This window comes from Sturnira hondurensis, unplaced genomic scaffold, assembly GCF_014824575.4.
Source record: "Sturnira hondurensis isolate 20B ecotype Veracruz unplaced genomic scaffold, ASM1482457v3 Scaffold0007217, whole genome shotgun sequence".
In the NCBI taxonomy this organism is placed as follows: Eukaryota; Metazoa; Chordata; class Mammalia; order Chiroptera; family Phyllostomidae; genus Sturnira; species Sturnira hondurensis.
This window is the reverse complement of record NW_028079848.1, coordinates 2,795,001-2,821,583: the sequence shown is the minus strand read 5'-3', so window position 1 is coordinate 2,821,583 and position 26,583 is coordinate 2,795,001. Positions and strand designations below refer to the sequence as shown.

The 26,583-nt window shown below is 48.1% G+C and overlaps 1 protein-coding gene across 2 annotated transcripts in view; it reads right to left on the bottom strand.

Annotated features, from left to right (window-relative positions):
* Positions 1-26,583, bottom strand: part of DPYD (dihydropyrimidine dehydrogenase) — a 521,728-nt gene that overhangs the window by 482,477 nt on the left and 12,668 nt on the right. For both annotated transcript variants that reach the window (XM_037051359.1, XM_037051360.1), the window contains exon 2: positions 9,956-10,066. In XM_037051359.1, the coding sequence (XP_036907254.1) occupies positions 9,956-10,066 (111 nt within the window). The remainder of the gene's footprint in view (positions 1-9,955; positions 10,067-26,583) is intronic.

Here is a 26,583-nt window from a genome sequence, read left to right as displayed (position 1 = left end):
TGTGGGTTTACCTTGCGTCTCCCTGATGGCTAGTGAGGCTGAGCATCTTTTCACATGTCTAAGTCCATGGACGGAACTGAAGACTATTGCGCTGAGTGAAGCAAGCTAGTCCGTGAAAGACAAATATCGTGGGATTTCACCCGTAAGAGGATTCTAATGAACAGAATAAACTAATGAGCAAAGCAGAACCAGAGACGTGGAAACCGGGAACAGACAGCTGCCAGAGGAGGGGGCGGTGGTGAAGAGAATGGGCAGGGACGAGTCAAAGAACATGTATGAACGACCCATGGGTGTGGACAACAGTGTGGGATGGATTATGGGAGCAGGGTGGAGGAGGGCAAAGAGGGAAAAATTGGGACATCTGTAATAGAATACACAAGAATAAATGTTTAAAAAGGAAAAAACAGCCCCGCCTGGTATAGCTCAGTGGATTGAGCGCAGGCCTGCGAACCAGAGGATCGCGGTTCAATTCCCAGTCAGGGCACATGCCTGGGTTGCAGGCCAGTTCCCAGCAGGAGACTCACAAGAGGCAACCATACATTGATATTCTCTCCCTCTCTCCTTCCCTTCCCCTCTAAAGATAAATAAATAAAATCTTTTTAAAAAAAAGGAAAAAACACATCTCAACAGATTGAAGCAAAGAAATAATATAGAACGTCTGTACTCGGAACACAGAATGACCCCAGATCAATGAACAGAAAGAAAACTGGAAGAATCACAAAAGGCATGCGTGTGACTGGATGACACCCTTCTAAACAGCACACAGGTCAAAGGAGGCACCTTGAGAGAAGTTCAATAAACAGTTAAAGTAACTGTTAGGAAAAAATGCTGACGCTTTTTATGCATTTTCTCCTGTAGGAAAGGCAGAACCGTAATACCTACCATAAAAGCACTTGCCCAAGGCAGTCAGATCAACGGCTAGTGTTTTGAGGTCCTCAAAGGAAGACATTCTATCCCAGCAGCCCGGATGGTCAACCTGACACCACCTTCATGGTAGTTCCCAGTGATTTCTTAGGGCACACACTCTTTCTAGGTTCTTTCCTGATGCCAACATGGCATTAAACAAACCCAAAGGCCACTGAAACATTCAAACACGCTGGACAGTCTCAGCGGGAAGAAGCCTCCATCAACATCACTGCTTTCCGCAGGTCAACCCTCTTTTCAACAAAAAAGAATTTTGTGGTCTGTTGTGAATTTTACTGGTCTTTTGCATGTGCCTTTGTTGGTGTTGATACCCGTTATTAAGGCGGGTCTTTATTTTTTAATTAGTAGGAAGGTATTTTTCTTTAAGTTCCTGCCTCGTGCAGCTGCGAGACGGCAACGTTATCGCAGCGAGACACCAACCTGTCAGGCGTGTCACGCTGCCAAGCGGATTTAGAGCACTCTGCTAGAAATAAGTTTCCTCGGGGAAAAAATTATCCACTTTGGGCAAACCCAAGAAAACTTGCCTGATTATATCTTGGTAATTATAATTTTAACATAGTCCCTAAAAATAAAACACCTTTTTCTAACGTGTTGGAATTTGACATGCGCCACTGTGCTCCTTGGGAATTTTTTTCGATGTCTATATTTGAAACTTGTTTTAGGTAGCTGAAGACCAAAAAAATAATAATAAAAGGAGAAGGAGACTGGATTTCAATATGAGTGTTAACTCTGCGAACACAACTTGTACAACCCTCTTCGGGAGAAGCCAGGACTCACCCAGACAGCTTTCCATCTACACCAGCCTCTGCCCCGTCTGCAGACGGGCTTTTTCCGCTGGTTTCGCTCTTTACTAAGACGGTTTCAAGGGCCCATACCTCGACACTCGTGAATGTAAGGGCAGGTCCCCTCAAATACCTCAAAATTTATAACAAATATGTCTTTGCTAGAAAAGAACCCTGTTAACTAAGGAACATAAAATATATATATATATATATATGGAATTCAATCTTAAGAGGTTGCTTATAAAAAGTATCAGAATATGCTGCCCCCAAATATGAGTCATGGAGATCATGTGGCGCTAAAAGCAATTAAGAAAATGCAAACGCGCATCAGCGCTGGGCCCGGCCCCTATGGGCCTAAAAGCAGGAGGAGTAAACTTCCCCCTGCGACCGTGTTCTGCTGACCCGACCCTGCACCCGAAGACACTGTTACCACCAAAGACAGACAGACAGCCAGCCAGCACTGAGATGCACCAACAGGCCTTCCCCATCTCCCATGGGTTCCCCCACTTGCCCTTCCCACAGTCACCCGCCCCTGGCGGCCCCTTTTCTCCATCTTCTCGCTTCTTCACCGTTTCTCGCTCTTTGTTAAAGTGGTATATGAGCCCACAAGTCTAACTGGCTTCTTCGGGTCCTCACTTCTATGAAGTCCTCTGTGCCCATAACAATCGAATATTAATATCAAATGAAATGGGTACACCTTTGCTTCTGTTAATGGGGTTTGCCAGCTTAATTTATAGGCCTCATTTCCTGAACATAGGGGGAGAGAGGAAAAGGGTTTTTTTCTCCTTCACATACATTATAAAATAGAGGATTGAGGATAGGTACAGATATTTGGAGCTGCATCTTTAAACGTCGATGTTCAGATTTTAGCCACTGATTCAATCTGCAAACGCTAAACAGATGATGTTTGCTGGAGCGATCGCATGAAATGTTCTGGAGGGCAGGTTAGTAAAATCTAAACAGCTATCTAAAATCCTGGGAGAAAAGAAGGGAAGACCCCCTCTTAGTTAAAGACTATGGGGCCAAAGCATGACCGTGCAGATGGGGAATAACACAGTCTTTTATTACTATAGAACCAACTCAGCAGAGGTAACAAGAAATCATCCCGGTTTAGAGAAAATGAAAACTATTCTGCAGCGAGGCTGATCTTGACTAGGCTGTGTGAAAATCCCTTTCAATTCACAGTCCTCAGGGAGGACCCTGAGGGTGCAGCCCCGTGTCCCCGCTCAGGCTCAGCCCACAGGCGTGACTACAAGCAGGAGCTTTGGGTGGCCAGTTCTCTGCGGTCCCTGGTCCTCAGAGAACACAGGCAGCGTGAATGCGCAGTTGTGTGAGGCTACAGCCTACCCCCCATCCCCGTGAAAAAAAAAGCTCCTCCATTCCCAGTCGCCATTGTGGCCTCTAATGCAAGGTTTCTGGCATTGAAACGGGGGCACTTCACCGAGGGGAACCAGCTGGGCCGAGGGAGCTCTGAGGAGGAGAGCCTGCGCAGAAGGCGGTTCAAAGGATCGGATGTCAAAGTGCTCCCTCTAATGTCCCCTAGTCGTGACTCCGATTAGTGCTCGAATGGCACTGTGATTAAAAATGCCGCTGCCATTGTCTACCTCTTCAGGCGTCTAGCAGTCCACGTGGGTCCCACCGATTAGTGTTTGAATAGGGCAGCGATTAGAGGGACAGCTGTCCGCCCATTGTACGCCCGTTCGGGAAGCAGCGCACCTCGCACCAAATAAATGTTTTGCAAAGGTAAAAAACACACTGTCAGGCGCTGAAGACAAGTTAGCTGATTTCCTTTGTTCAGAGCATTCTGTCTCCCCCTATGCAAAGATATTTCTTATTTGCAAATACGGTAATATGTTTCATTAATATCTTTTAATATATACACATTCTGTTTTTATAGCCATTGTCTTATCACACACCTGCTTTATTATATGACACTTACAGAACCACAAATACATCATACAATTCCAGTACAATGTTTATGCCTATGCAAAGAATTTCTGTGCAAACAAACTGCATCAATTTTTTTCCACTTCTTTTGGGGCCCTTCTCCGTATCCTTGGACCAATGTGTAATCTATGTAAACAACTTCTTCTCTAAAGAGATACTGTCTTCTCAAATGTCAAGAGAGAATGAGAGAGGAGCATGCGTCAGGTCCGCACTGTGTCCCCTGCTGGGCTCCCCAGGGTAGAGTCTATAAGACCCAAGAGACCTGTGGGCGGGGCTGAAACTGGGCCGGACCCACGCATCGCACTGAAGCTTTGTGGAGAATGTGCTAAAAAAATTCACAGGAAGATTATCCATTCACTCATTCACTCATTCCAACTTTATGCATAGAGTAGGAAGTGGTCAAAAAACCTAGTCTCTCTCTCATAGGCGCGCGCACACACACACACACACACACACTTGGCTGCCAGGAAATTTCTGAGCAATACAGAAAGTGCTCTGTTTTGCATTATCATCCTTAATATCTTCCTGCTCGTGACCCCTCCATGCTCTTTCCATGCTCAGTCACTGCCCTGGGCAGCCACTGCCAGGACACAGCTGCGCATGTGCTAACAGAAACAGCCCGGGAGCACAGACCCATCGATGCCATAATGAGAAGCAACAATGCTTACAGAGAAGTACACGGAGAGCCAGGCACTGTCTTAAGCACAGTAGGCAAATTGACTCAATTATTCCTAAGAACAACTGTATCCAGCAGATGCTATTATCCTCGTCGTTTTACAGAAGAGAACATAGAGGCAGGAAGAGATTAAGGGATCCGCTCAAGGTCACGCCGCCGGTAAACGGCAGAAACCAATCCTCGAACCCAATTAGTTTATCTGGGGAGCTCAGTCGGAACGGGCCTTCCTGCTGGAGAATTTCCGCCTGGAGAATCGGTCTCCGGTAGGCCAGCCCTTCCGGCATCACCGTCTTCTTTCATAAGCACCCACCGTCCAGGGGAAGGCGGCTGGCTTTAAAGGGGAAGTTTTCTTTCCTTTGCTAGCAAGGCTACCTAAAACATGCCTTACTTCGAAGGAAGATGGCTCCAGCCCCGATTAAACTGACCAGACCACCACTCGCCACCTCATCAAGTCAAGTCGGTTCAGGAAGGGAAGGAAAACAGATCCGCCGCTTGACTCTCACAAAACCTCCAAACTGAAGAAGAACAAAATAAAGTCATGAAGCTGGCGATTACCAACAAGTTTAATTTGTGCGTCCCGTGATCAGACTGAAATAAAGAATTAAAGCGAAGCTTTCTTGTAACAGCACTGGGAAATCCAGAGTTAACCTTTTCCTTCCTGTAGGTCAATTAACGTCGCGGTACGTATTTCTGCCTAGAGACTCAACCCCTGACAACACTGTGCTAAGGACGGAAAGAAGCTCCAAGAAAACACACACTTTCAAATCCTGCCGTCTGTGGCCAAACTCTGAACTATAGCGTCTGGCAAAGAGTGTGCTCCCCTCCCGACACTGCCCTCGCCTAAGTGAGAGAACCGGCGTGCGGACCTTCCCAGGACACGGCGTCCCGCTTGGCCTCACCCTCGTTCCCATCGCCCTGACTGCTGCTTGTGCGGTCCCCCGCTGATCTCTCGGGTCCCGTGTCTTGGGCCTTCCCCTGCCCCGCTACACTCCGGCCACCCAGTACGGAAACTGTTCCCTACCTCAGGATCAACACGCTCCGTCCTTGAACTCTTCCTGACACCTGCTGTCCGATCTGGTGGGACCCCTCTTCTCTTTCGCTCCCTCCTGCCTTTGTAGTTTCATCTTTAGTCCTGTTTCCTCCGGGAGGCCACCCGCCGTCCCGGGGCCGGGTCACACACCTGCACTATGACTCCCGTGGGGCCGGGTCACACACCTGCACTATGACTCCCGTGGACTAGACAGGGGTGAATGGATTTAATGCCTGCGAGCAGGACGGGGAACTGCCGGGGAGAGACCGGCCTGTGTCCCTTCCCCCACCGCTCTTCCCGGTGGCCGGCACACATGGGGTCTTCCATTAATATTTGGTAACTAACGAAACCGTGTAAGTCATATTTCTAGCAAACGTTTGTACTCTGTAAGTTGTAAAGTAGGGGGCGGTGGGGGGTGGGCGATAACAGGGTTGGGCTGGAGCCCATTGGAGCCTGAGGCAAAAGGAAAGAGCTGTGCTCTTCCCCTCCCGTTTTACACAGGTCCCCACTGTGTGTCCTGACTGTGAGTCTTTCTTTCGGCTTCCTGACAATCTTCCCCCAAGGCCCGCACCTTACCGCCTCTCCCCAACCTCTGCCTGAAGGTCCCACCTGTCTCACCTCCGCTCTCTTCCAGCCCTACAGCCTCTCCCTGGGGACTCTACCCTCGGGCTTCTAACCATTCCACCCCCAGGCCCAACCCTTCACCGAGCTGCAGCTTTTATAAAGAAACAGGACGTCGGGAAACATAGGGGACCCTAGGCTGAATTCACTATTTCTCTCCATTGTTCCCACAAACACCTCGCTGCACACAGGAAGTCAACTCCCAAGTCACTCCTGCTACGGACTGATTGTGCCTGTCGCCCCAAAACTTGTATGTTGAAATCCTACCCCCCTCCACTGTGATGGTATCCGACAGGGGCCCTTGAGGAGGTGACAGGGTTGTGGGGACGGGGTGCTCACGAATGGGGCTAGTGCCCTCGTAGAAGAGGCCCCGGGGAGCGCTCTCGCCCCTTGTCACGTGAGGACGCAGCAAGAGGACGGCCACCTCTGAAGCAGGAGGAGGGCCCCCAGCAGACACCGAATCCGCCAGTGCCTTGGTCTGGGATTCCAGCCTCCAGAGCTGCGAGAAACAAATGTCTGTTGTGTAAGCCACTCGGTCTGTGGTATTTTTGTTACAGGGGCCGAGCAACCCGACAGACTAAGATACATCCTAAACAGACTCAGGCCTGTCGCCGTCCTTCATCCCCAGGGCCCAGGTCGTCCCGTTTGTCCTCCAGCCTCTGCCACAGCGGCCCCAGAGTCCTTGCCTCCCCTCTCTCCTCCTTAAAGCCATCTTCCACACTCAGGGCCAGACAGAGCCAGCTTGAGGCCAACCCGACTGACTCTGAGCCAGCTTGCGGCCAGCCTTGCTGCTCTGTCCTTTGAAAGAGCGCCCTTATCATTTATGGCCACTTCTGTCTTTTTCAAAGGAATGTGAGAACTTCTTCATAAGGCCTATGTCATGTTCTCCTTTATTCCAGTTGGAAAGTGGCATTTATTCCATGGGCTAGTCCAGTGCAAACAGGCAATGAAGGCAGAAGCAAAGTCGTGAGAGAGACCAGGAAGCTCACACAGGAGAAGGCAATTCACCAAAACCTAAACAACCCTCAGTCATTAATTGTCTAGAAGGAAACAAGTTAATGATTCACGTTTATTTACGTATTTAGAAGGTTCTACTTAAAAAGCTCTGGTGCCAGATTTTGTGGGTTCAACCTCCAGTTCCACCATTTGGTTTATTCTTATTTTTATTATTATTTTTTTCACTGTGTGCTCCTACTAAGTGCCAAGCATTTGGAATAAATCAGGTAAAATTCTGAAAAATGTGTCGAATAATTGGCTGTCTTGAACTGCCTTCCTTTTCATTTTCACCCAGGATGTTTTCTGGTCTGTAAAGGTTTTCTGGTCTTCAGAACTTGCTGATGGGATGCCCTGGCTGGTTTATTTGGTTGGACATCATCGTGCAAAGCAAAGGGTCACAGGTTCGATTCCCAGTTAGGGCCCACTGGGTTTTGGGCCTGGTCCCCAGGTGGGGCACGTGCAAGAGGCAACTGATATTTCTATCTCACATAGACATTTCTCCCCTCTTTCCCCCCCACCTTCCCCTCTCTCTAAATAAATAAAATTCTTTTAAAAAAATTTGCTAATGGGAAATGAGTACAAAATATTTATGTAATTAGGACAGTTCAACATTTCCAAAAATGGCAAAAATAAACAGCAGTTACAGAACACCTGCTTAAAAGATACTGGAAACGACAGTTTCGTGCTTCATTACCCAGTATAAACACACTTGCCGGCTTAAATCCCCTACTGAATTCAGAATTTCCAATTAGTACCAGGGTGGATTAAAACCGCCCGGGGAAGCGATCCCTGGGTAGAAAGCGTCAGAACTGCCCTTCTTAAGGGTGCTGTTACAGGTCAGGCAGGTGCCTTTCTGCGAAGACGCCTATTGTCTTACTTAAGTATTAAAGCCCTACTTGTGTCTCTTTTATGAGACAATTCCAAGCAATGTCTTTGCAATTTAGTCATCTCTGAGCAGTGCCCAGCACAGTGCCAGGGCTGTGGCTCCTTCGGGGACTGAGGAGGAATAAGAGAAAGTGGCACAGACAGGGAGAGAGATCTGAGCAGCGACTCAGGAAAAGCTTTTCCAGGACTGGGAGGGAGTGCGACCCGCGAGCCTGGCGTGGGAAGGCGAAGGGTGGTAAGCCAGTGACTCCTGAACCACACCAAAACAGAAAACTGTAATGCCAAAGCAAAGGAGATATGCTTTAAAAATCGAAGAAAATTGGTGGTCTTCAACAATGATACAAGATTACTATTAATCATAATCTTATTTCTCCTTTCTTTAAAAAAAAGACTTTTTTTTCTAGACATGGGGAAGGGAGAAAGAGTGGGAGAGAAACATCAATGTGTGGTTGCCTCTCATGCGCCCCCTACTGGGGACCTGGCCTGCAACCCAGGCATGTGCCCTGAGTGGGAATCAAACCAGCAACCCTTTGGTTCTCAGGCTGGCGCTCAATCCACTGAGCCACACCAGGACTTGTTTTTTCTGAGGTGGCCATGGATTATACCAGCAAGGACACACTAGGGTCACAAGACCAGAATTCTAAAACTGACTGCCACACGAAGTAATTTTAACGGGCGTAAGTAATCACGGAACACCTTCAGCATAGTCTTCCTCACCAGCGAAACAGGGAAACGAATTTAAGTTGTCTGTTTCACCATGGTGAAAATCAAATGCAATAAGCAAAGGTCCCCGGGAATGGTACACCAGTTTCTGTGCTGCACCCCTTCGTCTAGAACAGAAAGGATGTGTCCCAGAAGGGCCACCTGCATTCATGCATCCCCCACTGACCCTCATCAGGCACCAACTGTCACAGGAGCTGGGGACACAGCTACTGGGACAAAACACAACCACCCCTACCTGCTGGACCTTCTGTGCTAGTGGGAAAAGACAGACCGTAAGCGATTCGGTGAGTGGCAGGTAGAACAGGTCACCGAGGAAGGCTGTGGGGAGAGGGGAGTCAGGGCAGCCGGTGACCGCATGGGAGGGGCGGTGGCCGTTTCAAAGGGGGCAGCTGGAAGAGGCCGCGCGGCACTGTCCAGTGGGCGGAGGACACTGTGCGCACTGGAAAGTCACGGGCAGGCTCTGGTGCGGGAATTTGGGAAGGGCTCCTCGGACATCTCATTAACACAAGACTCTGACCGGTCCCTGCACAGAACTTCCTCTGTCTGAAGAAAGGGAAGACTCTGCCAGGAAAAGGCAGGAGTGTGGAGACCGTTTCGAGGCCACTGCAATGGTCCGGGTGAGGGCGAAGGGGTGACTGGGAAAGCGTGGTGTGATGAGGGTGGGGACAGGTCACAATTCCGCAGACCTTGAGGGCCTCGCCAAAAGGGTTGTCCCCTCAGGTGGAGAAGTGGGGGAAGTAAAGTCCAGGCCTCTCCTATTTTGCCGTCTGGGAAGTTAATTTTGGGAAATCAGGTTAAAAGACAGTTGATTTGCAAATTTACAGATTGATGCCCCCTAAGATGGTGTTTTAAATGTTTCCTCCGAGGACGTACGTCACCCCCGTTGACCATATCGCAGACCCAGGTAAACCCGGCTCTGGCCATGAACGATCTCAGGGGTCTCTGCCGCGGCCCCTCCCTGGGGCACACTCTGACATGTTCACACAAACACTCACACGCACGTGTTCCCCGGATCACACTTTGCCACAGTGCCTACAGACCGGCTCACCCTCCCCCGACGAATCGTGTCTGCAGTATGGGGCCTCTTCTGTCATTACCCAAAACCATTCTCAGAAGCACTTTGTAGATTTTTAAGAACAGAACTTTGGGCACCAAACTAAGTGTATATGATGTTTTAAATGTTTCAATAGATTTTTGTAAGCAGTGAAACGAAGCTCAGTTTGAGGTTATGCTAATACGAACTATTTAGAAGAAATAATACCCACATGTAACACACACATAACTGTATTACTAAGCACACGTAAAACCTAGGTGTACATGCGCAGAATGACACAATCCCTCGGCGTGACGGCGTGCATCTGCGGTACTCACAGGGCAGTTCTTGTCGGGGTTTCTTTTCCAGTGCTGCTTGTCCGCCTTCTTGGCTGAGGTGGAGCGCAGGGCTGCGTGAGTCTGCGTTCGAGGGTGTAAAGCCAGGAGGCTCTGAAGACAGATACACAGCGTGTAAATCACACGTAAACACGCGGGCATTAAAAATAACCAACATTTCACTTTAACATCTACCTCACACACCCGAAGACCCACACTGTCCGTGGCGTGTTCACCTTTCACTACTGTGACTCCACAATAAACTGACCACAACTAGTCATTTATGAACTGATATCCCAACTGATTTTGCACGGATATTTATTCATGGTGACATCAAATCTTTACAAACGGAGCACCCCTTCACGCAGACCTTACACTCGGTGATCTTAGATGAGATGAAGTGAGAAAGAGGTTTGGTTTACCCCACCACCAACCACGCTCTCACTGCAGTTTGCAGGACACACAAACCGCTTTCACACGCACTGTTTTACGCCAACTCCTGCCATCGCCAAGCTCTGGGTGAGGAAGCGCATCGGGCGGGTCAAGTCGCCGGCTGGGTATCTCGGAGCTGAGGCGCAGGGGCACTGAGTCGGGGTGCAGGACGGAGTCGGGGTGCAGCTCTGAGTGCTGGGCTTACCTTCGAACCCTCGCACGGGTAGTGTCTGCATTTCACGACGACGGCATGAGGGATAAACTGAATAAAACACTCCAACCACCCGTGTGAATGATATCACGTGGCATCCGAGTGACAGGAAAGAACACCCACGGCCCCACCCAAGCACATCCTCACACATAGCCGCCGGCGTCACTGCCAGAACCGCGCTGCGAGGCCCGCTGGGATCCACTCCCCAGCGAGAGACACACAACTGGTAAAAATCTGTAAAGATAAGAATCTTTTCAAGTCTCCAGAAGTCACCCCATTGCCAGACAGCGGACAAAGAATCACGTATTAAAGAAAAACCCATTAAAACGCAGTAAGCTTGAAGGACCTCCTGCCCCCACCCCCCCGACTCCCAGCTCAGCAGGGGTGCAATGCCGCCCCAGGTGAATGCCGCCGGAAGCACAGGGGTCCCCTCGGCCCAGCGTCCAGGTGAGGCTGTCCTGGCCCCAGGGAGGAGCAGACTGTCAGCAGTTCTCACCCCACGCCTGCAGCAGCTACACTGCCTCCATCAGGAGCAGCCCACCAGCCCCGCTGGGGGCCTGGGCTCCTTCTGCAGCGGGTGCTCGAGGTTTGGAGTCAGCACCCACGAGGAGCAAACTGAGACTGGAGTCCTCTGCCTACACCAGTGCCCTGCCCATAAAGCAGAAGTGTCACTCTGAGAGACGGGGGCCACTGTCACCATCCCGGCTCTGGAGCTGTAGCTCTGAGAGTATTCCAAGAGGAAGAGGAAGGCCATGAGACGGACAGCGCCCCCCAGAGGAACTGCCTTTATTTGAATGAACATGAGGGACGGCTCAGGCCTACGGCCCTCTCCAACACGGGGTTTTGGCGGCAAACCACAAAGAGGGTGCTGGCAGCTCGAAGAGAGCCATAAACTAAATCACAAGGCAGAGAGTTTGCCAGAGCGGACCAGGGGGTCGGGGAAAAGCTTAGGACAGCTACACTGAGGTCACAAGAAACCTCAGAGACTCACACCAAAAACCGCCCGTGCAAAGGCGCCCACATTTAACTGAATCACACTGTGAGAAATTTGATATCCCAAGGCAATATAAAAGAATAACAGAACCACCAGGACCAGGAATCAGTGGAGACTAATAGCTGGGTGCGGTGCCAACCCGGGTGGGCAGGTGAACAGAGAAATCAGGGGAGAGGAAACAGAGGGCCCTGCTAAAACCACCCTGAGCAGCCGGGCCCAGGCCCGCGGCCGCGGCCCACACGAGTGCAAGCAGAGGTTGACACTGTGGGGGGTGCACCGTCCCTGAAATAGTCCGTCAAGTCACTGGACAAGTAAGCAGACAGCGACAGCAACAGCAACAGCCTCCAGACCTGGTGGAGGGGGTACTGCTATCCAGAACTGATACAATATGTTGTCTAAAATGTTCATCTTCAATTAAAAAATAATAAGAAGGCATTAAAAAAACAGGTGTGTGTGTTCAAGGAAAAAGGAAAAAAAGCAGACGAGAGGAAGCCTTTCAGAGGGTCCAGGTGTCAAATTTAACAAAAACCATAGAGTAGCCATTTTAATGAAGGTATGACCAGTATGTCTCATCAAATAGAGACTGCGCATATGGAGAGACAAATCATAGAAAAGTACCAACTGGACATTTTGGAGTTGAAAACGACAACAGCTAAAACAAATTTCCTACAGGGGCTCAGTAGTAGGACCTAAACTGGCAGAAGGAAGAATCAGCAAACTTAAAGAGAGATCAAGAGAGAGTACGCAGCCCTGGCTGGTGTAGCTCAGTGGACTGAGTGCGGGCCTGTGAACCAGACAATCGCGGTTCAATTCCCAGTCAGGGCACATGCCTGGGTTGCAGGCCAGTTCCCAGCAGGGGATGCATGAGAGGGAACCATACATTGATGTTTCTCTTCCTCCCTCCTTCCCTTCCCCTCTAAAGATAAATAAATAGATAAAACATATTTTTTTAAAAAAGAGAGAGTATGCAATCTGACAAACAAAGAGAGAAAAAAGAATGAACCAAACCAAACCAAACCCAGAGCTTTAAAGATACGTGGTACACTGTGAAATACACCAAAATATAGAACTGGGAGAACCAGGAGAGGAAAGGGGTGAAAAAAATATAAAAAGGGATAATGGCTGATAACTTCCCAAGTTTAGATTTAAAATGAGAGAAAACAGTAAGCTGGATACCCGGAAGCTAAACAAATGTAATGCAAACAGATCCACACAGACACAGTAGTGAAAATGCTAAACGTCAACATCAAAAAGAAACCTTGGGAGCAATAAAAAAAAATCGACACATCACATATGTGATATACAGCAGAACTCTGGTAAGTTTAACAGCTGACTTCTCATCCAGAACAATAGCTGTCAGAGAGTAGTGGGATGAGATTTTCAAAGCACTAAAAGAAAAAAATAGCATCAACCAAGAATCTTATACTCAAGGCAGAAGAACAAAAAAGAAATAGACTGGGAACAACACCGTGTGCTATCTGAACCTAATAGAAATCTATAGAACACTCCACACAACCGCAGCAGAACGAATACGCATTCTTCTCAAGTGTGCACAGACGTTCTCTAAGACAGACCATCCACGAGGCCATGACACAAGCCTCCGTGAGTTGAAAGAACTAAAGTCACACAAAGTAGTTCTACAAATACAATGCAGGGGGGTTAGACATCAATAACAGAATTTGGGAAGTTTACAAACAACACAGCTGAATATGGGAAACACGCTATCAGAGAGAAGCCAGTTATAAAATTCCATATATGACATGATTCCATTTATACAAAATGTCTAGAAAAGGCAAATCTGTAGAGACAGAAAGTAGGCTGTGGCTGCCAGGAACTGTGGAATTCAGGGAAAATAGGGAGTGTCCGCTAAAGGGTGTATGATGTGGTTTCTCTCCATGGTTATAAAATTGACAGCGGTGATGAGAGTGACACTCTCTGAACACAGTAAAAGTTTTTGAATTCTACACCTCATGTGTAGGAACTGTGTGGTATGTAAATTATTTGTCAATAAAGGTGTCACCCAAAACAATCAGCACAAAAATCTCCTTTCAGTGGATTTTACTGTAATAAATCCCTGGGACCTACTTCATTATCCCATATAAGTGACAATTATTTTTAGTAAGTCCCATTACAATGGACATGATAATTCTTCGGCTTAGATCTGTAGACAGCAGACATACAGTAGAGCTACGAGTTTTAAACGGTTTCCTGCTCATGACAAAATGCCAAGGCAACCTATTCATTGATAAAAATATAATCAATTAAAAATACAATCAATCCCATTTTATACAAAAAAATGAAAACATTTTCTGATTATAAAATAAATGCTGCTTCTTTCTGTCTAGTTACTTAACCTCGAACCATTACTAATCTCATATTAACCCAACCTGGTAAAGAAAAAAATGCCACTTGGAAAGGTGGTTGTCGTGGCCAACATTTCAAGGCAACAAAAAGAGAAAGAAAAAATCCGGGTTGTGCGCCAGAGAGACGGCAGCATTTATTTTAGCTTTTACTTCCACAATCCATGCTGTGATAAATGATTATGTTGATCTACTTCGGCAGAGTAATGTAACTTTTGAGAATAAACATTCCGAATACAATTTATTGGCTGCTTATCACAGTGACTTTTCCTTTACGTGGCCTACGTAGAAAGCACAACATGAAATATTGGGTTAACCTTTTGCGAGAAGGCAGTGACTCGAATTCAATGGATCTTGGGTAAGAAGAAATTGAATTGTGGCAAACGGTTCCCAAGGATCTGACTTAAATATATCCCAAATGAAAAGTAATATTAAATAAAAAACACAGGACAGGAGTGGTTGAGAGCTGTTAAAACCAATTTTCCAAAGCAAGGCTTTTTAAAACTAAAAGTCAATAGCATCGATAACTAAGCAGCAGGCAGAACAATGCAAAGACTTCTAAACTACATTCTTCCTAAGCAAAGCCAAAGGCCAGTCCTAACAGGGTCATGCGCTCCCCTCTCTGCACACGTGGAGCACTCTCAGGGGCCCGTTAACCCTTTCAGGTAGAGGGTATATCACTTCTATGGGAGATTCTCTCCCATGCAGAGAATTTGGCTTTCCCAGTTATTTTCAGCAACACAGTATAAAAAAAAAAAAAAAATGTACCGCTGATTCCAAATGCAGGAAAACGGAGTTAAGAGAAAATTTCACGTGCGCTAATTTTATCGTGGTTAATATATGCAAGGTTGCTACACTCCCTGGAAATCAGTGAATGTGATACACCACAGAAGAAACAAGCAGGATAAGAACCCTGGGGTCGTATCGATAGATAACCTTTTTGGACCGAATCCAGCCCAATAAAAGCTTTCGGCACAGGGGGACTGGAGGGAGCCTCCCTCAGGCTAATGAAGGCCCCGTCTGCCACACCCAAGCCAACGTCATGCCCAATGGGGGAAAAACTAAAAGGGTTTCCCTCAAAATCAGGCACATGACAGATATGTCCACTTCCCCATGGAAGGAGGGAAGGGAAGGGGAGGGGAGGGGAGGGGAGGGAAGGGAAGGGAAGGGAAAGGGAAGGGAAGGGAAAAGGAAATGTGGTGAGGAAAAGAAGCATTTGAGCACAGCCTTGAGGGATGGGAAGAAGTTTGATGGGAGGAGGGAGGGTNGGGAGGGAGGGGAGGGAGGGGAGGGAGGGGAGGGAGGGGAGGGAGGGGAGGGAGGGGAGGGAGGGGAATGATAGACTATGACGCAGAGACATTTATTTACACAAGAGGTCAAGTCAAGGTCATGCACGGTCCTCGTGCGGTCTGTCAGCAGTGTGCTGGGAAGCAGCCGGAACGTTGCGACATGCAGCTTCTGCCTCTGAGGGGTGTACGCTGTCCCAACAGGCCCGGAGTTGTCAGCCCAAGCCCTCACGCCGCAGATAAAAGCCGTTAAGTCTGAGCCTGCAAATGCTGGGACCTCGGTGGGTGAGAGCTTGAATCCCCCTGCGGGATGTCACGTGGCCCAAGTGTCCTCTTTCTGAAAACACGGCTTCGTTTTGGAGCACGACAGTGACGGCCCAAATGTCACGCACCATGAAACTTCCCTCCCCTGCACATTTAAAATTAAACCAATGTTTTCTCTTCAACACCGGTCATTACTTACTATAAAACCATGAACATGATAACTCATATCCTGACATTTTTGATTTATAAGCTGAACTCCAGGAGTTACATTTTGTCATATTTAAATTGTCCCTAATTTTGTCTCTGATGGGGAATGCTGACTCCTTTATAAGTCATCTCCTACCTTCCACAGCATCAAGTAAAAAAATAAAGAAAGAAAAACCATGCTTTTCTCATGTTTTGATAATTGGGCATAAGTACCTTGCTTTGGATTAAACATTGTATCAGGCTGGCATTTTTCCCCCAATAAATATTCTCAGCTTATAGGAACACAGAAATACCCACTGTTTAATGCTTTTGATCAGTATTGGTTGCTTCATTCAGAAAACAATGTAACAAATTTTGACTGACGGTGAACGGAACTTCTCAGTACTTCCATAGGGGTCTCCCGGGCAGGAGCCTCCATCCCACCAGGCTGCCCTGCCCTTTGGCAAGTCTGTCTTCAGCCAAAGAGACGGGCAGATGGAAGGAAGGACCCCAGGGGTTCTCCACAGCCCCTTCGGCGCCTGGATAAGCGCCTTGCGGACACGCGCCGTCTCCTGCAGGGCCGGCAACAAACACGGAAAGGATGTTGCAGCCCAAGTCCACACCTGAGTGACCATCACCCTCGAAGTCTGAAGCCCTGGAAAACCACGCTCATGGGTCCCGGTCAGAGACTTCCACGTTCTCCTAATTTTTATTCAAATGCACTTCCATCCCTTGCCTCCTGACTCAGGCTTCTCTGACTCAGACTCCTCTACCCTTCAGTTGAACTTCCTTTCCGAGGAATTCATCTTCCACGTTGTAAACCCTTTATGGGTGCCCCACAGAGGCCAAATCTCCCCTTAGGCACAAAGGCGCTCATCAGACTTAATACATAATTGATGGAGGGCCAGTCTCCGACAGCCCTAACTCTTACACCTTCCTTTCCATTAAGCATTCACTGAGTACCCTGCAGAGTGGGAGAGGTTAAATTTGGGCTTAGCTCTCAGCTCGACCAGTTTTTCTGGTGATATCACCTCTGGATCTCTCTACTTCTCCTAGTCCCAGTGCGACCTCCGGGGGTTGTGTTGAGGGCTACAGGGGATGACACATGGCACTCTCCCAGCGGGGCAGCAGGAGGGCTTCCTGCTTCTCGGTGGGCATGTGACGGAAACAGGCCTCGGACCCCAGCCCTGCCCCTGTAGTGCTCATTCTGAAGATGCGCGGGGGACTCATCCTTCTGAAGCGCAGGAATATCAAACAGGACGCAGGCAACAGGTGCAGAGGTAACTATTAATGAGACGGAGCAGAAAAGACTCGTCTCCACGTGACGCCCAACCACTGGTCCCTGAACTCATCTTTGCCCTAAACCTGCAATTCAAAGGCAACCTGCTCGAAAATGTAGTATCCTCCTCACAGATCAGTATGTCTGTGAACAGGGACAATGAAATTCAAACACGGATCTCAACATACACATAGTGATGTAGAGGTCATTTTATACGCACACACCTGTATATAATTCAAGGAATTCTGGTCCCAACACGTTTAGATGAATTCAGGTTCTATTCCTTCCCCAAGAAAGACAGGCCAGACCATAAGTGATGAATTCATAAAACATCAAAAATCTCATCAACTAGAAATGAATGATCCTCGGAGAATGTCCATCATATTGCCTGGGAAAGCTGATTCGTCTCTGTTTGAACAAATACAGTTCTTGCATCTTAAAATATCACATTCACCTCTTTGCTCCCCTACCAACAGGCGACAGTGTGTGGCACAGAGCTGTGACCTGGCCGCGCGAGGCCCAGCGACTCCGTTCAGCCGTGGCACACACCGCACACCAGGCACCGACGTGCCGCCCCACCCGTGCCTCATTCATTGATCCAGTCCACGCGCCAGCCTGCCTTCTTACCTCCGCTCACATCACCTCCTGCGTGTGGGACGCAGCCGCTCGGCATGCGTTTCCCTGCTAACTCTTCTTTAAGTTCCAAGAACCATTTCCCCCTCATTCAGAAGAAATGTCCCTCCTGCTAGAGTGCACCCATGAACTTGGAGAGTGCCTTTCGCCACTGTCCTCATTTAGACAAACTAATCAAGCAAACCAAAGCAAAGATGTAACTTCTGCCTCCTCCTGTCCCCCAAAACCAAGCGTAATACTCCCTTGGTAAAAAGAATCCCAAAAATTGTTAGTGAGAAGAATTCCTTAGTCAATCAGTCTCAAAACGAAGCAGCAAAACACGTCCACGGGAGCCCACGAGGACTTTTACTGCTGCTAAAACAAACAATTCAGTTTGCTTCCTAATGTTCAATCTGTTGCAGATGACAAGGAGCACTTGTCACCGGCTACGGATATTTTAAGCCACATGGGCAGTGACTACCCCAGCACTGGGGTCCCCTCACCCAATGAAGCACTTCTAACTGGAACGTGCCACCTGCAACGCATCCTGATTATTAAAAAAAACCAAACAGACTATTTGTTGTTTTCCACTCTCACAAGCTTGAGGGTCAAAATTTTGGATTTTACCACACAACACAAAACTCTCCAACATATGAACAACATACACAAAGGGGGGGGGGCCAGGGGAGGGGGCGACGGGACGGATGGAAACAAGCTCGTTTAGGTGCGTTCGCAGCGCGCGGCACAGCCAGCCCGGAAGGTGAGTCTAGGCAGGGCTCGGTTTGATGGATGTGCATCTTTGAATGGTGCTGTTGAAACCTTTAAAATGAAAAGGAGATCCTTTAGGAGACAGTATGGTTTGTTATTTATAGCAACCAAAGAGCTGGAACATACATGGCAGGAAGAGAAAAAATTTGGTTTGTCTACCATGGAGTAATAGTTAACACACGCCCATTAAAAATCATGCTTAAAGGGGCATGTACTGATGTGGAGCCGGATGAGGGCGGGTTGTATTTTCCTCCTTCTTTTCCAAAATGCCTGGCAGAGATCAGATAGTTACCTTGTTGGGTGCAGGATGCTTTTGTCTTCCCATATTCTTTTTTGTTCTAAGACACATCTGAGTCACGGGAAACACCAAGGCTCTTTCAGGTCGTGGCTTGTCAGACCTGTGAGGTCGAGTTAAGTAGCATTTGGATGCACAGGGGCAAACGCAAGGCTGGCGGGTCGAATCCGGCCTCCGCCTTGTGTCTGCCCCGCAGCAGCACCCAGGCCCCTGCCCCTAGTTAAGGAGCAGTTACATGGATACAGTCCTAACATGACATTCGGCCCTTTGAAGGCAACCACGAGGCTGATGTGGCCCCCGGTGACAATGAGTCTGACAACCCCCGGCCAGGGCTAATTATTTTCCCCCGAGGCAAGAAACTTCTGAGTATCCCGTGATCTGCAAATCATGCAGTTTTCCAGGCTGGGTGTTGGTAGTTAACCAATTACTAATAAAGGACAGACGGACAGCACAGGGACTTCGAACCTGAGTTTAATAAACTGGGGAGTGTGAGCCTGTCCGCTTCACCAGGGAGCTGCAGTCCTTCACACCCCAGAGATTGTTCATCTCCGCCATGGGGATTAACAGTCCTCCTGTCCCCACTCTGGTGCCAGGTTGTCAGAAGGTTTGGTGGGGGGGGGTGCTTGGCCCAAGAGGCCTGTCCGTCTAACTAGGGGTGTGGAACCACCAAAAGCCCACAACAGCTTGAGAACTTGATTGGCTTTTTGGAAAAAGCACCTGGTCTGTGCCAAAGCCAAGCTAATGTAATCCCAGAAGAACAAAGAATCTCTCTCCCCCCTGCCCCCCCACACTTGCCCCCCTTGTTCATGCACCCTCTCGCCCAGGAGCACGTGACCACGTGGGTCTAGCAGCCGCCAGGACCTGGCACAGCCTGTGGGCTCCAAGGACTAAGCGCTTTAATATGAAACAGAAACTCTGGACACTGGCATCTGTCTTGACCTCACTGAGGACACAGCTGGACTTTTTTTCAGGCAGGACAGAGGGAGATGGCAATTTGGAAATCCAGGAGCAGACTTCCACACAAACAGACCGTCTCCCATGCGTGGGTCCTCGGCCTGCTTTCCTCCAAGAACGGCACCAAGAACGGCAGGGGCTGCTGCTGCCCCTCGTCCTTTCGGACATTCCTGACTCGGGTTGTTTTTCTTAGATTTGCGCGCTGATACTGTTGCCATCGCTCTGGGCACCCTCGGCAGGCCTGCTGGTTTCCCCTGGAGCCTGAGCCCCCGTTCTGCAAACTCCAGCCTCTGGGCCCCCCAGACTCCCATCTCCGCCTCCTCGGTCAGTGCAGGTCCCTGGGTCCTGCGCAGAAGCCCGCGAACTCCCTGCAGAGAATGATCTGGGGAAACGTGGGGGCTCTGCTGGGCGTTTGCATCTCTCCGGGACGACTGTTTCATGTACGCTGTTTCTTTCTTATGGTTTCGGGCGGACAGGTGTACAGGGAAGGGCTGGCTCAACAGGCCCGAGCTGCTCGAACCCTGCACATTCCCCTCCAAAGGCCTACTTTCAGGAGTGGCCCTTGCCCTCCTCCGGGAAACCAAACTGGGAATGCCCTACCTGACCAGAGCGTGTCAGAGCGTGTGCATGCCGCGGATCGCGGGCTGAGCGGGCCCTTGCACCCGACGGCAGGGTTAGTGCTGAATGTGGGCTTTTTCTCTGCCGGTCTGAGCCAGAGTGGCTGAGTCAGTGCTGCCGCACCGCACGCCCACGTGACTGATGCCTAAGAAAACCCCGGACACGGAGGCTTGCTCCAGCCGCCTACTTGGCTGCACGTCACACAGTACCACACAGAGTCCCGTGTCACTCCATGGAGAGAGGCCACCTGGAAGCTTGTGCCAGGTGTCCCCTGGACTTGGAGCTATGTGCCTTTTCTCTTCGTTGGGTCTAATCCACTTTTCGTTGCAACAGATGATCACCATGAATACAACAACTTCTGAGGTCCGTGAAGGCTTCCACTGACCCCGCCGCCAGCCTGAGAGCTGCCTGGAGGACCCCTGGCGGAGGGGGGGGGGCAGGGAGCCCGCCCCCGGCTACTGCACCTGAGCAGACCTGGGAGCAGAGAGATCGGAGGACCACGCTTGGACGGCGCTCCCCTCCACGCCGCTTCCCTTTGTGACACACCCTGACAAGGAGCATAGAGAAATTCTCACAAATGTCAATAAAGTGATTTTTCCACTCACATTTATAACCGATTAAGTTCCAGCCAGTCAGCTGTGTTAGGAGAGTAGGCACTTGGGGATGGCTCATTAAAGGGAGGGGTGCCCTCCTCTCCCCACCTCTTCCTCCTGGTGGGGCTCCGACCTCTCACGAGAACTGTGAGGTCATGTGAGTGCAACACAGTGGAGACCCAGAACCCTGCTGACCAGACAAGGGGCTGCACGCTCTGGACTTCCTCACACAAGGGAGACATAAATTGCTGTCTCCTTTGAGCCACTTGCATTATTATTTTTTAAAGAGTATGTCTCATAATGGGGTTGGTGCCCAAGGTGATTCTGGTGGCCAACTAGGTGTGGGACGCCCTGACAGACCCATCGACAAGGGGACACGGCCAGAGCCAGAGTGCGTACAAATGTCAGAACGGGAGCATTTGGCTTATGTCCCTACAAGACAAATGGGAAATCCCATCAGCCTAAGTTAGTGTTTTTCTTGAAATCCATCAAGATGTCAAAAATCCTAAACCAAAAATTACTCATTTCAGAAAATGATCAATGGGAATGTTGTTGGGCCAGCACCGGAGAAAAAATGATTCATTTTCATCTCCATTGATCGGCTGCTAATAGGCTTCTCCGTTTGAACTGATATGAATTTTTTACAATATGGCACGAGGATGAGAATAAGAATCTACCCGCTGTTCCATTGTGAACTGTTCCCTGGAAAGCTCCCATCAGCCCCTGGGGTCACCCCCACCCTGCCATCCTCTCTTAAACCCCTCCCACCAGGCGTGGGAGGTGACACACTCCTGAGCTCACAGGATGCACCAGCTCTATCAATATCCCATTAATTTCAGGATTTCTCCTCGGCCTCTGATAGATTTCAAGCAAGAAGATCGTGCAACTCCCAACATTTTATAATGTCAACACTCAGACGTGTTTTTCTAAAGTCCTTGCACTGAACGACTGTCTGTTACTAGCCGCTGCTAAATGGGGGCTACCAGGCACCTCTCTGCGTGGTTTCCATCACAACAGTCCCATGATGCCATTCGTACTCCGGCTACCAGTTCACGGATGAGGAAACGGCACTGCATGGAGGCTGAGTGCCTTGCCCAGCACCGGGCGAAGGTTCGAACCCCCTCTGGGGCCTTCGGATTGGGCACCGTCCACCACTGCTCTGTCCTTGCTTCGGGGCAGCGGCAACATGAGCTTCAATGCTTATTTCCACGTATGTAACTCCAGGATTGCTGTCAAGTCAGCGTAAACAATGAAATCAGTTCTGCTTTGGAGCTGGTAACAATGGAGACAAGACCCGAAGTCAAACTTTTAAAGAAAAGTCTCATTATCTATTAGCCACAGTGTCTAACAAACCGCCCGGCGCACACTGGTTATCTGTTGTTGGTTTAAATGAAGAGAAAGAAGCAAAACAGAATTATTGTTAAGGAAGCCCCATTGAGCAAGAAAGAAGAAGGACTCACGGGCATGAACAACAGTGTAGTGACTGCAGGGGAGGGAGGGGGGTGGGTAGAGGTGGGGGAGGGTATAAAGGGGGATAAATGGTAATGGATAAGGACACCACAAAAAAGAAATTCTGAAAAGAGAAAAGAGAGAAAGAGCTATGAGACTCAGAAGCCGTGGCCCTGGCTCTGTCTCCCGCTAACGTGCGTGGATTTAGGGCACTTGGCTTCCCCTCTGCTTAGCNGGTTATCTGTTGTTGGTTTAAATGAAGAGAAAGAAGCAAAACAGAATTATTGGTAAGGAAGCCCCATTGAGCAAGAAAGAAGAAGGACTCACGGGCATGAACAACAGTGTAGTGACTGCAGGGGAGGGGGGGGTGGGTAGAGGTGGGGGAGGGTATAAAGGGGGATAAATGGTAATGGATAAGGACACCACAAAAATGAAATTCTGAAAAGAGAAAAGAGAGAAAGAGCTATGAGACTCAGAAGCCGTGGCCCTGGCTCCGTCTCCCGCTAACGTGCGTGGATTTAGGGCACTTGGCTTCCCCTCTGCTTAGCTTGTTGATCTGTAAAATGGGAACAGAAGGCAGTTAGAGTAAATTTCTTCCAGTGCTAAAAAAAAAAAGAGAGAGAGAGAGAAAGATACAGCAGGGGTTGATGGCAATGAATATACATTGTGAAGACAGAAAAATTCATGCACCTCTCATGTCAACAATTTGTGACCACAAGGATAATGGGAGCCACAGAAAACAAAAGTTAGGGCATCCAGCAGGCTTAGGAAAAAGTGTCCCATTCTTGGCACGTCACTTGAACATCAATGTCAGCTTACAAATGACATAGAGGGTAAAAAAAAAAAAAAATGACAGTGAAATACAGCATGCTTCAAGCGCCTTTCAATTGTTGGATTTGAATGAAATCCAGACGTCTCATCTGAAAAGCTACGGTTTTCCCTTAATTGTGAAGAAGCCACAGATGCTCCAGTACCAAAAATACTCCACAACTCAGAAATGTCAAGTAACACTACTTCCATTATAACAAGAATTACACGCTTCACACTTTCGATTCATAAATTTTTTCTTGCACATGATTAGATCCTGCATTTCGATCGAGAGCCACCCTGTCTGAAATGTTCTGCTTCTGTGTCACTAGGACTTTGAGCTTATCGAATATAATGACTGGCTATGATCCATCTCCGTATCTTCTGCACCTTGTACAAAACCAAGGCAGCAGGCAATGAATTGCATTGCACCTTGGTGTTAGAGCCCTAAGGGACGCCCATAAGGGACAGATAAACCTGGTGAGGTAAAAGGACAACCCACATGGGAGGCCATCAAGGTCAGGGCCAAGTCTCCAGCCTCCGTTCCATCACCAAATCCTTACAAAAATATTGCTGCCAAGAAGCTCCTAGGTTATTTTCAACTACTTTGACTTATCTACTATCTCACATGGTCTCTGGCCCTCCTCCTGATTGGAAGCCGATATTTAAAAGTAGAAATGGAGCGAAATCAGGAAGTGGATGGATGACCAATAGGAGCAGAGAGATGCTTAGCAGAAGTCCAGTGTTCCACCCTGGCTTGTGTAGCTCAGTGGATTGAGCACAGGCCTGCAAACCAGGGGATTGCAGTTTCATTTCCAGTCAGGGCACATGCCTGGGTTGTAGGCCAGTTCCTGGCAGGGGACACATGATACATTGTGTGTCCTCGGCAGAGGCAACCATACATCGATATTTCTCCCCCTCTCTCCTTCCCTTCCCCTCTAAAGATAAATAAATAAAATATTAAAAAATAATAAGTCCAGTGTTCCAGATGTATGGGGTGGAGCTAGGTTTCTCTAATTTCCCCCGGAAAGATGACATGGTCCCTGCATTGAAAGTAACTCTTTCTTCCAAGTTCTACACTGTCACCAAAATAGTCTTTGTTCCAAGATCAGCAAATCATCACCCTCGCTTTTGATGCAACGCTTCTCAGACCTCAGCTGCCACCTTTTAGGTTTGTGCTGAAAATAAATTTTATGCAGTTGCTTTGCTCTGTAATGAGTAATAATTTCATCAAATTAGTAGCATTTGGCTTTTAGCGAGATTCCTTTATTATTTTACTCACAGACTATTTGGCAAAGGAGTGCACTAAACAGGGCCATTTGCCTTTTAAGACTTTGCTTAAATAGGGCACACCGCAGGGGAACAATCAGTTATTATTCTCCATTTCAAGATAAGGAACCGTAATAACTTCCAGGTGTTTGACAAAAGGTACTTCCTGTCGTCCTATGGGTCTACATGCTTTCTCTAAGCCTTTCAGGCACTTGAACCTATTCAAAGGTAGCGACCTTCTTCTCAAGGATGACAGGTATTAGTTACAATTAAGGTTATTGTGGGGACACCGAGGAGACTCGACTCGGGCTTAATGGAAGACACTGATGGGGACCGACAAGGCTGCTGTGTGATTACATAGCAGGACTGACTGTGAGCAACACGCGTGCCACTTACACACTGCCAGCATGAAGGGAAGCAGGCCCCGGCTGGGTAGCTCAGGCAGTTAGAGCGTTGTCCCCATAGGCCAAGGTTGTGGGTTCAATGCCCAGTCAGGGCACATACAAGAAGCAATTGATGAATGCATAAATGAGTAGAACAACAATTTGATGTCTGTCCCTTTCACAAAAAAAAATCAATAATCAAAAGACATTGAAGGAAGCAGACTACATGATTAATACATCTGCTGTGGTATTTACTATGAACTGAAATGAAACCCTAAAGGACAAGAAACAATGTGTTTAACAGCATCACAAAGAAATGTATCTCAGATTTCTTCTGCCTTAAAATTTGTTGCATTGAACGTAATCTATTTTTATTGGAAAGATTAAAAAAAAAAGTTCCTTAAGAGGAAATGTAACCCTCCTAAAAGTTAATGTTAACTTATAAAAGATATTAACTTATAAGAGTTAACATTAATTTATAAAAGTTAATTATAAAAGTCATAACCTATAAAAGTTAATAACTGTTTAACTTATATAAGTTCATATAACCTATTAACTTATAAAGAGTTAATCAATAATGTATTAACTTATAAAAATGAACAAGTAATAAATGTCACAACTATTTTGAGTTATCCAGTATATTTTACTGGATGAAGCATTTGATAACATTGACATGCATGTGTAAATGGTGACTCTCACACTTCACGTGTCAGTTCCAAATCAGAGCTTCAGCTCTAACAGAATCTTGAAGCAGGTGAAACATATTAGTCTTGCAAAGTAGCATCAACATGGGCACGACTGCGGCAATGTCCTACGGTTATGAAATTAATTCTATCATAAACAAAGCGATAAGCCGATGATTAATGATATCTTTCTTAAATTAGTCCTTAAAACACGTGGGTTGGCATCATCTTAAAATTCTTTGCTTTTTAAAAAATTTTTTTAAAGATTTTACTTATTTATTTATCTTTAGAGGGGAAGGAGAGAGGGAGAGAAACATCAATGTATGGTTGCCTTTCGTGTGTTCCCTGCTGGGAGTTGGCCTGCAGGGAACTGGCCTGCAACCCAGGCATGTGCCCTGACTGGGAATCAAACCGCGATCCTCTGGTTCAAAGGCCTGTGCTCAATCCACTGAGCTACACCAGCCAGGGCTGCTTTTTTAAATTTTCTAGCCCATTAATTGACTATTTAAACTAACTTAAACTACACTAGTGGAAATCAGAGATCCAAATATTTAGCCTTTAAAAATTAAAAAAAAAAAAAAACACTCTACTTTCCAAAAACTGCAAGGCAAATGGCCCAAGACAAAAAGGACATCGACCACAAACATGACAGATAAATGACCATCAGGCTCACAGTGGTGTGACCCGGGAGAACACGGAGAGAGGAGCAGAAGGCCAACACATGGTGGGCCCAGCTGTGAGGAGCGATGGAGGGTCCGCAGCTCGCATCTCTCCGGCTCCTCATGTTCAGGGCTCCAGGTGGGCTGCAGGGGGTGTGCGCACCCAAGGGTGTTCGGCCACTGCCTTGAATCATGCCCCCTTCCCCTCCCCCGCCCACACTCTCTGCCTGACACCAGCCGTTTGCACGCCCTGGGTGAGAACGGGGGCGCTCACCGTTGCTCTTCCCGGAAAGCCCTTCTTCATTCATTGTTATTCTGGCCGTTCCTTATGCTAACTCAAGAGTCAACTGTATGTGAAGATGCCGTTATTAAAACCATGGGGTAATTCAGAGACTCCCCCATGGGAATTCCTGGGCAGCAAGGCGATCCCAGCATCGCCCAGTGACCACGCCTTCCTGCTGACAAGAGGAACCCCCGGTTCCACGCCAACCCAAAAAGCTTCTGGGGTCAGGAAAAGGCACTGCTGAGG